This window comes from Lolium perenne, chromosome 3, assembly GCF_019359855.2.
Source record: "Lolium perenne isolate Kyuss_39 chromosome 3, Kyuss_2.0, whole genome shotgun sequence".
Classification (NCBI taxonomy): domain Eukaryota; kingdom Viridiplantae; phylum Streptophyta; class Magnoliopsida; order Poales; family Poaceae; genus Lolium; species Lolium perenne.
In genome coordinates, this window is record NC_067246.2 from 143409009 (window position 1) to 143421774 (window position 12766).

The 12766-nt window shown below is 43.8% G+C and overlaps 1 protein-coding gene across 2 annotated transcripts; it reads left to right on the plus strand.

Annotated features, from left to right (window-relative positions):
- Positions 1-6441: 6441 nt before the first annotated feature.
- On the plus strand, positions 6442-12475 carry LOC127327078 (serine/arginine-rich splicing factor SR30). 2 transcript variants are annotated; one of them, XR_007868341.2, is made up of 14 exons: positions 6442-6640; positions 7411-7502; positions 7744-7809; positions 8029-8103; positions 8194-8299; positions 8384-8430; positions 8498-8555; positions 8735-8784; positions 8950-9006; positions 9166-9239; positions 11262-11401; positions 11899-11932; positions 12010-12078; positions 12160-12475. XR_007868341.2 is itself a non-coding variant. In XM_051353863.2 (13 exons), the coding sequence occupies exons 2-13, from the start codon at positions 7416-7418 to the stop codon at positions 12172-12174; spliced, it is 738 nt and encodes a 245-aa protein (XP_051209823.1). In that variant the 5' UTR covers positions 6446-6640; positions 7411-7415; the 3' UTR covers positions 12175-12475. The 2 variants fall into 2 exon arrangements, 1 of the variants encoding a protein (XP_051209823.1); XM_051353863.2 differs by lacking the exon at positions 11262-11401 and having other exon boundaries at positions 6446-6640.
- The last annotated feature ends 291 nt before the right edge of the window (positions 12476-12766 follow it).

A 12766-nucleotide genomic window follows, 5' to 3' on the forward strand; every position in this document is an offset into this window, starting at 1 on the left:
ATCACATTAATTCTACAAAGAATCTGGCCATGGGGCCAGTGGCATGTTGTAGGGAATTTCAGTAGCTTTCCAACAATATAAAGTTCATCAATTTTGGTTTAGCCAATTTAAATCTATTGAATTTCAAAGTGGCAGCAGTATTGAAATTCATTTGATATTATTTAAACTGGATTTGGATTAATAGGCCGGCGGGAAAACTAGTTGGGCTGAAAGATTTGAAAACGGCCCAAACCAACCCAGTCCAGCCCAACCACGGTCCACAGACGCGCGGCGCGCTGACAGGGTGGGGTCCGCGCGTCAGTGACTCAGCGTCACCGAAGCGGTACGTTTTAAAGTGGAGCGTTGGATTAGAACGCAGATCAACGGCCGTGGTTCATCGTCGTCGCCGACGAGAACCCGACGATGCGGCGGCGGCAGTAGGGGGTCGGCGGGCTAACCAGTGCTCCAGCGAGGGATGGCAGTGTGCGTGGTGAAGTTGTGGACGACGGCGGAGCTCCTGGTACCGGCGGCTCCTCCTGGAACAGCTCCAATCGACGGCGGCGACCTCCGGGTACTGGCGGCGTCGATCTTCAAATTGGAGCAGCTCCGGCGATGATTCGATGGGTGGAGTGGTGGTTGAGAAGCAGTGAGAGGTGGGGAGTGAGATGGTGTGCTTGGTTCTGTCCAGGGAACTCCCTATTTATAGGATTGAGAGAGGGTGGCGGGGCAGTGATGCGGGCGACCATGGCGCGGCTTCTCCGGCAGCTGGTCGAGCTAGGCGTGGTCATGGCGATGCTCTACGTGTCCAGGCGAGGCGAATGGTGGCGACAGCTTGGTCGGGGAGGGCCTGGTTGGGTCGCGTTGCTTCCATGTCTGCCGCGTCCGCGGCGGACCAGGGTTTCCTTCTCCGGCGGCGGTGGGCGCGGGTCGTGGTCGAGCGAGTGTCTGGCGGCGTCCAGGTGTCGTGGTGATGCTCAAGGCGTTGCGAGCGGGGCCAGGGCGAGCGTGAGGTGGTGGCGCGAGAGGTGGCCAGAGCGCGTCCATGGCGTGCATGCGCGCGACACGAGCGGCGTCTGGGCGTGTGCTGGGCGCGCGTCGTACGGCCACTGTCGCCGTCGAGCTCGACCGTGGAGGTGCTAGGGCGGCATAGGAGAGCACGGTGGCGAGCTGTGGCATGGTGGCCATTGCAGGGATGCAATGGGAGAGAGGGAGGTGGTCGGGTTGGGCGACATGGCCGGCATGGCCATGTCTAGCCTTGCCCTGTCTCTCCCTAGGTTTCTATTTGGCATTAAAATGGATTAAGGGGACCAGGGGACCAATTGGGGTAGTGTAGTGTAGATTAGGTTGAGTAGAATCACTATTTGCAATAGTTGCAAATAGTGCCCGAATTTGGAAAATTCAAAAATAGCCAAATTTGAAATAATTCAAATGGTGAAAGTTTTTGAAATGTGAGTGTTGATATAAGTTGTAAATGACCAGAGAGGTTTTGAGGTGGTGGTGGAATTTTTAGAATTCAAAAATTTGCAAAATTGGCTAAGTGGAGAATGTTGCATATGTGAGAAAGTTGAAACTTTGGATGAGCCTTGCTCATGATCAAAGATGAATTTGGCATGATGATCTTCACCAAAGTTGTTCACCTTGATGTTGACTTTGAAATGGTGCAAAGAGTTAGCAAGAGTTGGTTTGGGAAAAATGAATGGCAAGGGCTCAAAGTGGTGATCAGACTAGAATTGTCAAAATTGACCATTATCATATGTGAGTGGGATTTGTTTTTGAAATCCATTTGAATTGTGAATCTTTGATTCCAAAAGTTTTAGTAAGTGTTTAATAACATTACTCAACTAATGGTGAAGACCAAATAGGTCTAGGGTCAAAATTTATAAAAATGCCATAGGGCATATGTGAGGGTTTTTAGGGTTTTCCATTTAATGGAATTTCTTCCTCTTTGATCTATTTGGGTTGGTGATCTTCATATGATCACACTAGGGTTTTAGAGCATATCAAATACAAGTAATAACAATCATCATGGCATATCACTCAAATGCACAAGTCCTATGCATGGTACTATATGCAAAAGAAAAGTTTTTGTTGGTTTGAAATTTTGCTTTCTGGAATTCTCTAACTTTCTTTTTATTGAAATTTGGGGTGTTACATTTTCAGACGAAGCTTCCAGAAGACCGGAGAGCTAACGAAGTGGGGCCACGAGGCGGCCAGATGATAGGGCGGCGCGGCCCAGCCCTTGGCCGCGCCGACCTATCATGTGGGCCCCTCGTGACGCCCCTTGACCTGCCCTTCCGCCTACAAATAGCCTTCATCGCGAAACCCCCAGTACCGAGAGCCACGATACGGAAAACCTTCCAGAGACGCCGCCGCCGCCAATCCCATCTCGGGGGATTCAGGAGATCGCCTCCGGCACCCTGCCGGAGAGGGGATTCATCTCCCGGAGGACTCTACACCGCCATGGTCGCCTCCGGAGTGATGAGTGAGTAGTCTACCCCTGGACTATGGGTCCATAGCAGTAGCTAGATGGTTGTCTTCTCCTTATGTGCTTCATTGTCGGATCTTGTGAGCTGCCGAACATGATCAAGATCATCTATCTGTAATGCTATATGTTGTGTTTGTTGGGATCCGATGGATAGAGAATACTATGTTATGTTGATTATCAATTTATATCTATGTGTTGTTTATGATCTTGCATGCTCTCCGTTATTAGTAGAGGCTCTGGCCAAGTTTTTGCTAGTAACTCCAAGAGGGGGTATTTATGCTCGATAGTGGGTTCATGCCTCCACTAAATCTGGGACAGTGACAGAAAGTTCTAAGGTTGTGGATGTGCTGTTGCCACTAGGGATAAAACATTGATGCTATGTCTGAGGATGTAGTTATTGATTACATTACGCACCATACTTAATGCAATTGTCTGTTGTTTGCAACTTAATACTGGAAGGGGTTCGGATGATAACCTGAAGGTGGACTTTTTAGGCATAGATGCATGCTGGATAGCGGTCTATGTACTTTGTCGTAATGCCTAATTAAATCTCACTATACTCATCATATCATGTATGTGCATGGTCATGCCCTCTCTATTTGTCAATTGCCCAACTGTAATTTGTTCACCCAACATGCTATTTATCTTATGGGAGAGACACCACTAGTGAACTGTGGACCCCGGTCCATTCTTTTACATCGAATACAATCTACTGCAATACTTGTTCTACTGTTTTCTGCAAACAATCATCATCCATACTATACATTTAATCCTTTGTTACAGCAAGCCGGTGAGATTGACAACCTCACTGTTTCGTTGGGGCAAAGTACTTTGGTTGTGTTGTGCAGGTTCCACGTTGGCGCCGGAATCCCTGGTGTTGCGCCGCACTACATCTCGCCGCCATCAACCTTCAACGTGCTTCTTGGCTCCTACTGGTTCGATAAACCTTGGTTTCTTACTGAGTGAAAACTTGCCGCTATACGCATCACACCTTCCTCTTGGGGTTCCCAACGGACGCGTGCTGTACGCGTATCACATCCCCCTCATAGTTTGTGTTGAATTGATCCCCGAATATTGTTTTTAGTGCTATTGCATGTTTGTGATTGGTACTTCTTCATTATTTGGTAGGGAGATTACATATTCAGATTGTGTTGTAATCATTATGCCTATCGTCCATACCATGTTTGACACTTGAGTAGTTCCCCACGTTTCTAAGGGCATAGGATGATATGGCTATGATTTTATATGATGTGCAATGAGTATTTGGTCAAGTTTTCTATCTTTTATGTTGTTATATGATGGTTTTATGTGAACATCAACAACATATTACTTCACCTATATGGGCTCATAGGGTTGCAATTTAGTGTAATGCATTAGTGTTGGAAGGGACGGACTGCCAGAAACTGTTTTCCAATAATATAGGTTGCATTAGAAGGGTTTATGTCGAGGACTAATGATCTTTTTTTTAGAAACACAGTACAAACATAGACGGTCATATACACGCGCATACACTCACCACTATGAATGCACACACGCACACCCTACCCCTATGATCACCTCCAGAAGACTGAGCTGGAGGATTGGATCTTGAAATTGACGAAATCACCACAGGCGTCTCGCTGTCGACGGGAACGTCGCCTCCCACTGAATAAATATTACGCCTTTATGAAACACACAGATGTCAAACTTGGGGTTTGAACTCTGGTGGGTTGGGGGTACAACCACCCACCTAACCATCCAACCTTAGGTTGGTTCTCTAGGACTAATGATCTTATTGCTATAACGGGACATTTGTGTCTTAATAATTCCTATACTTGCACATGAATATGGCTGCAGGACCCATCATAAGGGGTGTGTTTGCACATATCTATGGCTGCATCTAATTAGGGGACCCCTTACGATGTTGTGTAGAACTCAGATGTCAGTAAATCCATGATGCTCTCGGGAACTTTAGTCTCATATAAGCACATACTTGAGCTTGTACTCTTGCTGCATAGAGGATTGGGATTTTCTCTCATCGAAGCGCTTTTACTTATTTTCCAGTTAATTTCCACACTTTATTTCTATTGCAAACTATACACCCAAAATACCAAAACTGCTACTTTATTATTATTATCGATTCTGCTAACCAATACCTTCAGCTCCTCATGGTTTCGACAACCTTTCTTATTAAGAAGTAGTACAATTGATCTCCTGTACTTGCGAGCCATCAAGACACTTTTCTGGCGCCGTTGCCGGAAGCGTAGCGCTATTGGTAAGTAAATGGTAAGAAAGCTTTTACTATTTTTATTATTTACTATCTCTCTCATCATGGGTATGTCTAGCTGTGAGGAGATTGACTTAATTTTATATAATTATCCTTATGCTCAATCTTTAAAGAAAATGAAGAGAAACCACCTGAATCTAAGGTGGCGTTTCAAATTCAAATTACTATTGCCAAGTAAGCTATAAAACTAACCTTACAGGAAATAAAAGTCAAACTGATATGGGATATCTATATGCTATTTAAGATCTATGCTCTTTATTTAAACTGGTTGGTGTTCCTCATGATGATGTGAAGATAAAGTTATTATATCTGTCTATTTCTGCTAATGCTCACATATGGTTTAGATCTCTGGAAGTTAAATGTCGTTTTGATTGGGAATTTCTGAGAAAGGCCTTCTATACCAAGTTCTATACTCCTAAAGAAGCTTATGATGATCGCTGTCATATTTATATTTTGTGGCCTCATGTTGGAGAAAGTATTGCTCAACCTTGGGGGAGGCTTAATGAACTCATCCATAAGAATCCTTGTTATGGTATTCCTGATAGTCTTATAGTGATAAACTTATATGTGAGACTGCTCCAGCATCATAGGGTTTTTCTGTATAATTCATCTGAAGGGAGTTTTACTAATAGAACTCAATAAGAAGTAAGGAATTTATTAGATACTATTGCTAATAATTAACTGCATGGGATCTTGATAAAGGTAACAAGCCTCGTTTTGAATTTGAATATACTTGTGTAGAGAAACTCTCCACTACTATATTATTTGAAGAATTAAAGAATAAATTTGGTCTTGATCCTCATATTTTAGTAGAAGTTTCTAAATCTTTTGCTAATCATTTGATTTGAGTGTTTCTAAGAAAGGATTTAAAGTTTTTAATGAACCTCTTAAGGATTCACCATATATTGCTAAAGTTAAGAAACAGGTTCAACAAGCTTTCTCTGTTATAATAGAAGAATATGTGGAATCTTCTCCATATCCAAGCAGGGTGAAGAAAAATTTACTCACCACTGTTGCAAATAAGTGTGCTATAAGATGTCATGAATCTTATGAAAAAATTACCATGAAGTCTCAATTTCGCCCATCAAAGAATAAATGAAAAGATTCCACGTGATGTCTATTTATGCGAAGATTTCACTAAGGTAATTCAAGGTAATACTGCTAGAGTTGGCAAACCTATTATATCTTGTGCTATTGGAATTTCCGTTCGAGGCAGAGGAAGAAGATAATGAACAGAGGAGGGCTACTAGACGAAGCTAGGAGATAAGGGAAAGAAGCGGTGAGTGGGGCCAGCATACACGTGTTGCTCGCGCGAGGCGGTGAACAACGTCGCTCGAATCGTCCGAATGATACGAAGCGTTTTCCTTTATACTAGCATTGTAGGTAAAATTAAAGCACTAGTCAATGAAAGTAGAGTATGCTCCTTTGTAGAAAGTGGATTGTGGACAAATTAAAATTAGTTATGTTTTAGCAAACTTTGCTCGAACGGGTTTATGCGTTGATTTAATTCTTGAGGAGCTTGTACTCGAGTCTGTTGTAATCCCTAATGTCTAATAAAGATCCATATTTTACCCGCATAAAAGAAAAACCAACCCTCGGACGTTAATCTGTCATATGTGGAGTGTGGATAAAATTGTTATTCTTAATGAGCTCTCTAGTGTAAAAAAAGTAGAATTTAGGGTACAAATGTAAAATAACACCTTTAGGCGTATTTACCTTTCCACGCGGCGTCGGCTGCGGAGTCCCGAAGCTTCTCGACCCGCCGCCGACCTGTCGACTCCGCAGGGACACCAACTGAAAACCTCAGAACACTTATCCACCTGTTCTTCGATCACCACCAGCACGTCGAATTCTCCGCCACTTTCTCCCGTCTCTGCCGCGCAGTTCCTCTTCGCCGCTGCAATTTCCGGGTAAGTTTCTGGCCCGAGGTCGCCTTTCCTTTTGTCGTCGGTCTACAGGTGTTTTTTTTTCGCGATTAGAGATCCGCTGTCCAACTTGCTTCCATTTCTATTTTCGCCTAACCACGGATAGATTTACCACTTCTTTAAATCTCGATGCGAGGAGTTTGACTGTATCCAACCAACGGTTCTGTTCTCGACTTTGTCTCATGTAAGCGATAGAACGTTGCGGAAACGGTGAAATCTTGTTCACATAGCGAAGACCGTGGTTCAGCTGCCGCGTACCAAGAATCGACACTTTTTCCTCCTACTGACGACCTTGTGATGCCATTAGGATCGGTTTAGGGTACCATGCCATTGCCAGATGCTATATGATTTTATAGTTGATTTGACAAAGTTCAGTGCAGTTATTTGGGCGTACTTTAATAATAGGTAATGGGAATTTTTGTGGCACAACAGGTAGTAAAAAGATAGACGACGGGACCCAAGGCCGCACTCTGTCAGCTTTCTTGTGATTCTGTAGTTAAATTAAATCCATAATATCCGTTACACATATTAGAGTATAAATTTGTCTCTTAGATCTTTTTTCCTGCTGGTGACAATGAGACATCACCGGCAACTTATTTTCTTCTATTGCTATAGTTTTTTTTTTTTTTTTGTAATTGTACTGTTTTCTGCCCTCTCCGAGTTAGTATATTTTGCATAAAAAATTAGAAGTGCACTACATTTCTCCTACCCTTTCATCTATAACCTCTATGAACTTTTATCTTCTGTAACCGCAGACACGATGGGCAGGCGTAACAGCTGCACCATTTATGTGGGCAATCTCCCTGGGGACATCCGAGAGAGGGAGGTTGAGGATCTCTTTTACAAGGTATATCTTTAGTCTTGTATAATGATTACTTGCAATTCCTTTTCTAGTGTCTTCTTCAGTTATAAAATGATAATACTGTAGCACAAATTGATGGTATTCTTGATCATGTTTTCAGTGTAAGTTGTAGATTAGTAAGGAAATTTGCAATAGGTTGCAGCTCACAACAACTTCCATGGCATTGTAGAAAACAGAATGGCTTTATTCATGCCTTCATTTCCTTCTCTGATGTATCATTATGCAGTATGGCCGTATCGTGGATATTGACTTGAAGATTCCTCCAAGACCTCCTGGTTACGCTTTTGTTGAGGTCAGTTTTTTTTGTTATGGTCATATAAATATTTTACTGCTGTTTGGAGCTTATATTCAGAATTTATGATAAAAGACAGCCTATTTTTATCATTTTATATTATAATTTCTCGACTAAGGGATATTATGATTATAAAAAATGTGATGTAATATAGTGCTAGTCTTTTTTGGGGTTGATATGACTAAGTATTGGATGTTAACAAAACTGATGCTTTTGTAGTTTGAGGATCCCCGTGACGCTGATGATGCAATATATGGTCGTGATGGGTATACCTTTGATGGCTACAGGTTGCGGGTATGAGTGTACTGTACTGTATGTTAGCTTTATGAAAGTGAAGTCGTTTTGTTTCTTCCTCATGCATGTGTTCTTAAATTTTTCTCTCAGGTGGAATTAGCTCATGGTGGAAGAGGTCAATCGTACTCACACGATCCCCCAAGAAGCTTTAGCAGTGGACGCCGTGGAGGTGTTTCTAGGCGCTCGGAGTACCGCGGTTTGTACCTCCATCTTCTTAAAAGATGATTGATATTTGTTGATGTGGATTCTCATTTAGATCTTCATGTTGAGAACCACACAGTTATGGTGGATGGTTTACCTTCGTCAGCGTCATGGCAAGATCTGAAGGTACTGGAATTGTATATGACTTCTGTTTGTTGATTTTGCTGTGCACTAGTTAACTTCACTTATTCAGGACCACATGCGACGGGCTGGTGATGTCTGTTTTTCTGATGTATACCGGGAGGCTGGAGGTTAGTGATAATGCTTCTAATTTTCTTTTCCCAGTATGTAAACATTGTAGTAGTGCACACACTATAAGATTGAGGAGCTAATTGTTTGGATCTGTTGTCATAAATGTATCCATTGTTCAAATCATAGTTCAGTGTGATGCACACAATATTGATGGCAATTGATTTTATTTGTGTTTCAGAAATTGTTGGAATTGTGGATTATACAAACTATGATGACATGAAATACGCGGTAGGTTTGCTCTCTATACCCTTCACTCTCTGTAATGTTAAATTATTGTGAAAACTATTCATTGCTATGGGAGGGGATCTGTTGAGAACGCATTTTGGCGATTTGTGGTTCATCCCTGTTTTCGCTGTGATGTACATTTTCACAATCTTCTTGGTAATTTTGCAGATTAGGAAGCTTGATGATACAGAATTCAGAAATGCATTTTCACGGGCATATATCAGGGTATGGGTTTACTTCTTTTCCATTAATAATTTAATATAGTATTTAAGATAGTATTTGCATGTCTGTTTGATTTTAAACTTGAATATTTTCCATCGTGTGGCACACGTGATAAGCTATCTGAAACCAACAAAACTTGAATATGTTGCTACTCTATTGTAGGTGAGGGAGTATAATGCTAGATCAAGAAGCAGAAGCCTTAGCGTCTCTTACTCAAGAAGTCGCAGCTATAGCAGGTATCTTAATTTGTTCTCTTCATGATCTACACGCCGGTACTGATTCTTGAGCACATTGTTCCTTAGATCTGTCTCCTGGTCCCCCTTACCCGTGGATCAAAGGTTTGCGATTTTGTATTTACCTCCAAGTTATTTTGTGAGAAGTACCAGTAATTCAGTCAAGGAAAAAAATAGCGCGCTATAGCAAAATAGCGTCGGCCGAAAAATACGCTATTAGCGTGCTATAGCGTGCTAATAGCGCGCTATAGCACGCTATAGCGCCGAAATGATGTAGCGTGGGCTGTCTAGAAACGCTATAGCGTGCTATTAGCGTCGAAATAGCGCGCTATTTTTTTCCATGAATTCAGTTCATGAAAGATATGGGAGGAAACCCACCAGGCGACTCGGGAGGTTTTTGATTCAGTATTATGTTATTTACCTTGACCTCCTCTGGCCACGAATCGCATTGCTGCCGGCGCTGTTGTGTCTCACGTCCTCACAGTTTTCCCTGCCTAGTCCTTCCCTGTGCCCCCCTAGTGCTCCCAGGATTGTCCTTTCTCCATTTCCTTGTGTCCTAGGTGATGGCTGAGATCCGGTATGCTGCCTCTTGGTGGCACACGTCCACGTCCGAATTATGCTGGCACGGGATGCCCGTGGCAGTGGCAGAGCCACACTTGAGCTGTGTAGTCAAATGAATACACAGTTTTCGACAATACAAGCTGAAAATGTGCAAAAAAATATTAAAAATTTATACAAATACATGTATTTGACTACACAACATTAAGCTGACAACACAGGGTTGTTGTCCTGGCTCCACCACTGGCCCGTCACCATGGCGCCATGCTGCGCACACGGCCGCCCCTGCTGCCCAGTACAGGTCCGCGCCGAGGTGTGGCTGTCTCTTTTCTCTCACGAGTGGCACCTGCTATCCATTTCTGTTGGATGGCGGTCCTCCACTGTTTTGCGCCGTCAAGTAAGCTTCTCTCCAGATGTTTTGTCTGGCAAGTACGGGCTGCCCTTGGTGCGGCGCGCGGTTGGCGAAGCCCCTTCCCCATGGTTGTGGTCACGCCATGGAGGTGCTGGATTTGAGATGGGGCACGTGCTCCTGGAGAAATCACTGGTTCTGAGCGACCACGGCAGTGCCCTTCAGCGTCCTAAACCTTTCTAGAGGCGTGGTCATGGAGATATACCTCCCCTCGTTGTTTTCCTGGGCGAAACATCAGCAACACCGACTCCTTTTGGCCTCGTTACCCTTCTTGAAGGTATTGCATGGGAACCCCAATCGGCCAGGTTGACATGCGTCTTGGTGATTGCCGGGAGGCGAATGAGAGCGGGATGAGAGGGCCTGTAGGCGACACAGTTCTGCCATCTGCTCTTGTTGTTCCTGTGGTGCCTTCGGTGACACAGGTGTCCCCTTATATTGCAAATTCTTCGGGCTCGATCCACGGACGAGATGATGCTCACAATCGCACAGTTCTGCCATCTGCATTTGTTGACTTGCGCGTTGTCCAATATTGTTACATGGTGATTTGCCTGATATGCGAGTGATGTTGTGCCATTTTGCAATCACGAGGCATTTTGACACCTTCTGATGGCACCAGCGATATGCTACTTGGACTGCATGTGGTCATTTGTGGTGATGGTTGTCATGTGTGCCACAGTGTTTTGTCTAGCGCACCTGCCGTACCTCTTCTTATTTTCTCTTTGGTGTAACCTCTTGGTGTTTGCATTGTGAAGTCGCAGTCTAAGTATCCCGACCACTGGACCTTCTGAAAGGAGGTCAGGAGCCTGGTAATTGTATCACAAGAGAAAGAGCTTTTGCATGCATGTCATTTAAGGTTACAGAAACATAAATAGGTCCCAGAATGGTTGTCCTGATGTTTGATCATTCTTCCTTAATTTGATATCACCAATGATTAATTCTTGTGAGGAATCACTATCTTTGAATGTTAGCTTTGTTTCCTTTATGGTCCAATGAATGATGGAACATGCACTGCTGGCTGGCTAACCTGCAATGTTTAAGATTATCTTTGTTTTTCCTAGATCTGGCCATGCTGCGATCTGGGGACTTCTTTCGTAGATAATTGGATGTGTTGAGATTTGGAACTATGGATAGTAGAGATGGATTATCACCAAATATATGGCGAGTGGCAACAAGTCCTAGGAGCAAGATAGTCTTGACAGTAAGGATATGTGGAGTGGGTCTTGTGGCATTATTTAAATGGTGTATATTGTAGGCTTAATTTGCAATAATCATCAATGAGGCCCTCATTTTTATGGAACTTTAAGCTTTCTGCTAATTTATCTTGACATTCTTCTAAAAGTATAATTTAAAACTAGCCAAGCCTATCCCAACTTGCTTGGGACAAAAGGCTTTGCTGTTGTTGTTTTTAAAATAGAGAAGAATGAATCACAAGTACCGCTTAATCATTTTCTGGGCAAGTGTACATGCCAAGAGATTGTCATTAACAAATGAGGATGCACGTCTTGGTTAGGTTTTATGTTCAGTTTCAGTTTTATTAGTCAGACCTGATAGGCAAATGCGTAAATTGCACTGTGGTTTCTTTGTCAGGATATCTGAAGTTCTTGACATACTGTTGCATTCATAGCTGATAGGTTTTGGTGTTAGGATGACTCAACACTCCCTTGTAATGAACTTTGTTTGTGTAACTTTTTGCAGATCGCTGTCAAGATCCCGATCCCCAGTTTCTTCTGTAAGTCTTTTAAGATGAGCTGACCGAATCTTTACTTCAGTCGTTTGTTCAAAGCAATTAATGGGATTCTTTTGCAGGCCTCTCCTGGAAAATCTGTGAGCAGAAGCCCTAGCAGGAGCAGGAACTTCTCTGGCTCTGCATCTCCTGTAATACCGGGCACCCACTTACCTATTTCCGTGAAATCACTTATGATTAACTTCGCTAACACGGTGTCCATATCCTGGCAGGTGAGATCAGATTGATCGTTGGCACTCCTAAGCAGTGAGCGACTGCTTTAGGATAAGGGTACGCCCACTTCCCTGGATAGTGAAACTGGGTTACCAGTTGCCACTGGTGTTTTTCATCGTCTGCACAACATCATATTTATTGAACAGATTATTGCGCTTACCATGCGTGTCTAGTTGTAATGTGTTCTGTTGTCAGATTAAGAGTTATATTCAGAGAGATCTTTATTTTGTGGCAGAGTTACATATAGGAGTAACAGTTATGTGTTACATTATTATTGAAATACACTAATAAACAAAAAGGCGCTCCCTAGGGCGACTTCGGGGCCGATCTTGTCGGGCCGCCGCCAAGCCCCCCGCCACGCGCTCCTCTTGCCGTCGCTGCTGCCGGCTCTCGCCGTGGTGGCGGCGGCCCAGCCGACGAAGGTGGTTGGGGGTGGAGGTCGTCGGGGATCCCCGCCATGGCCGCTAGGGCGGGTCTGGTCGGGTCATCGCCGTGCAGCCTGGGTGAAGCCCCTGGTCGAGGTGGAGGTAGAGATCTCTTCCCGGCGACGCCATGGATGGAGTAAAGATGCTGGGCCGGCAGGTGGCGGTGGTGGTGATCCCAGAT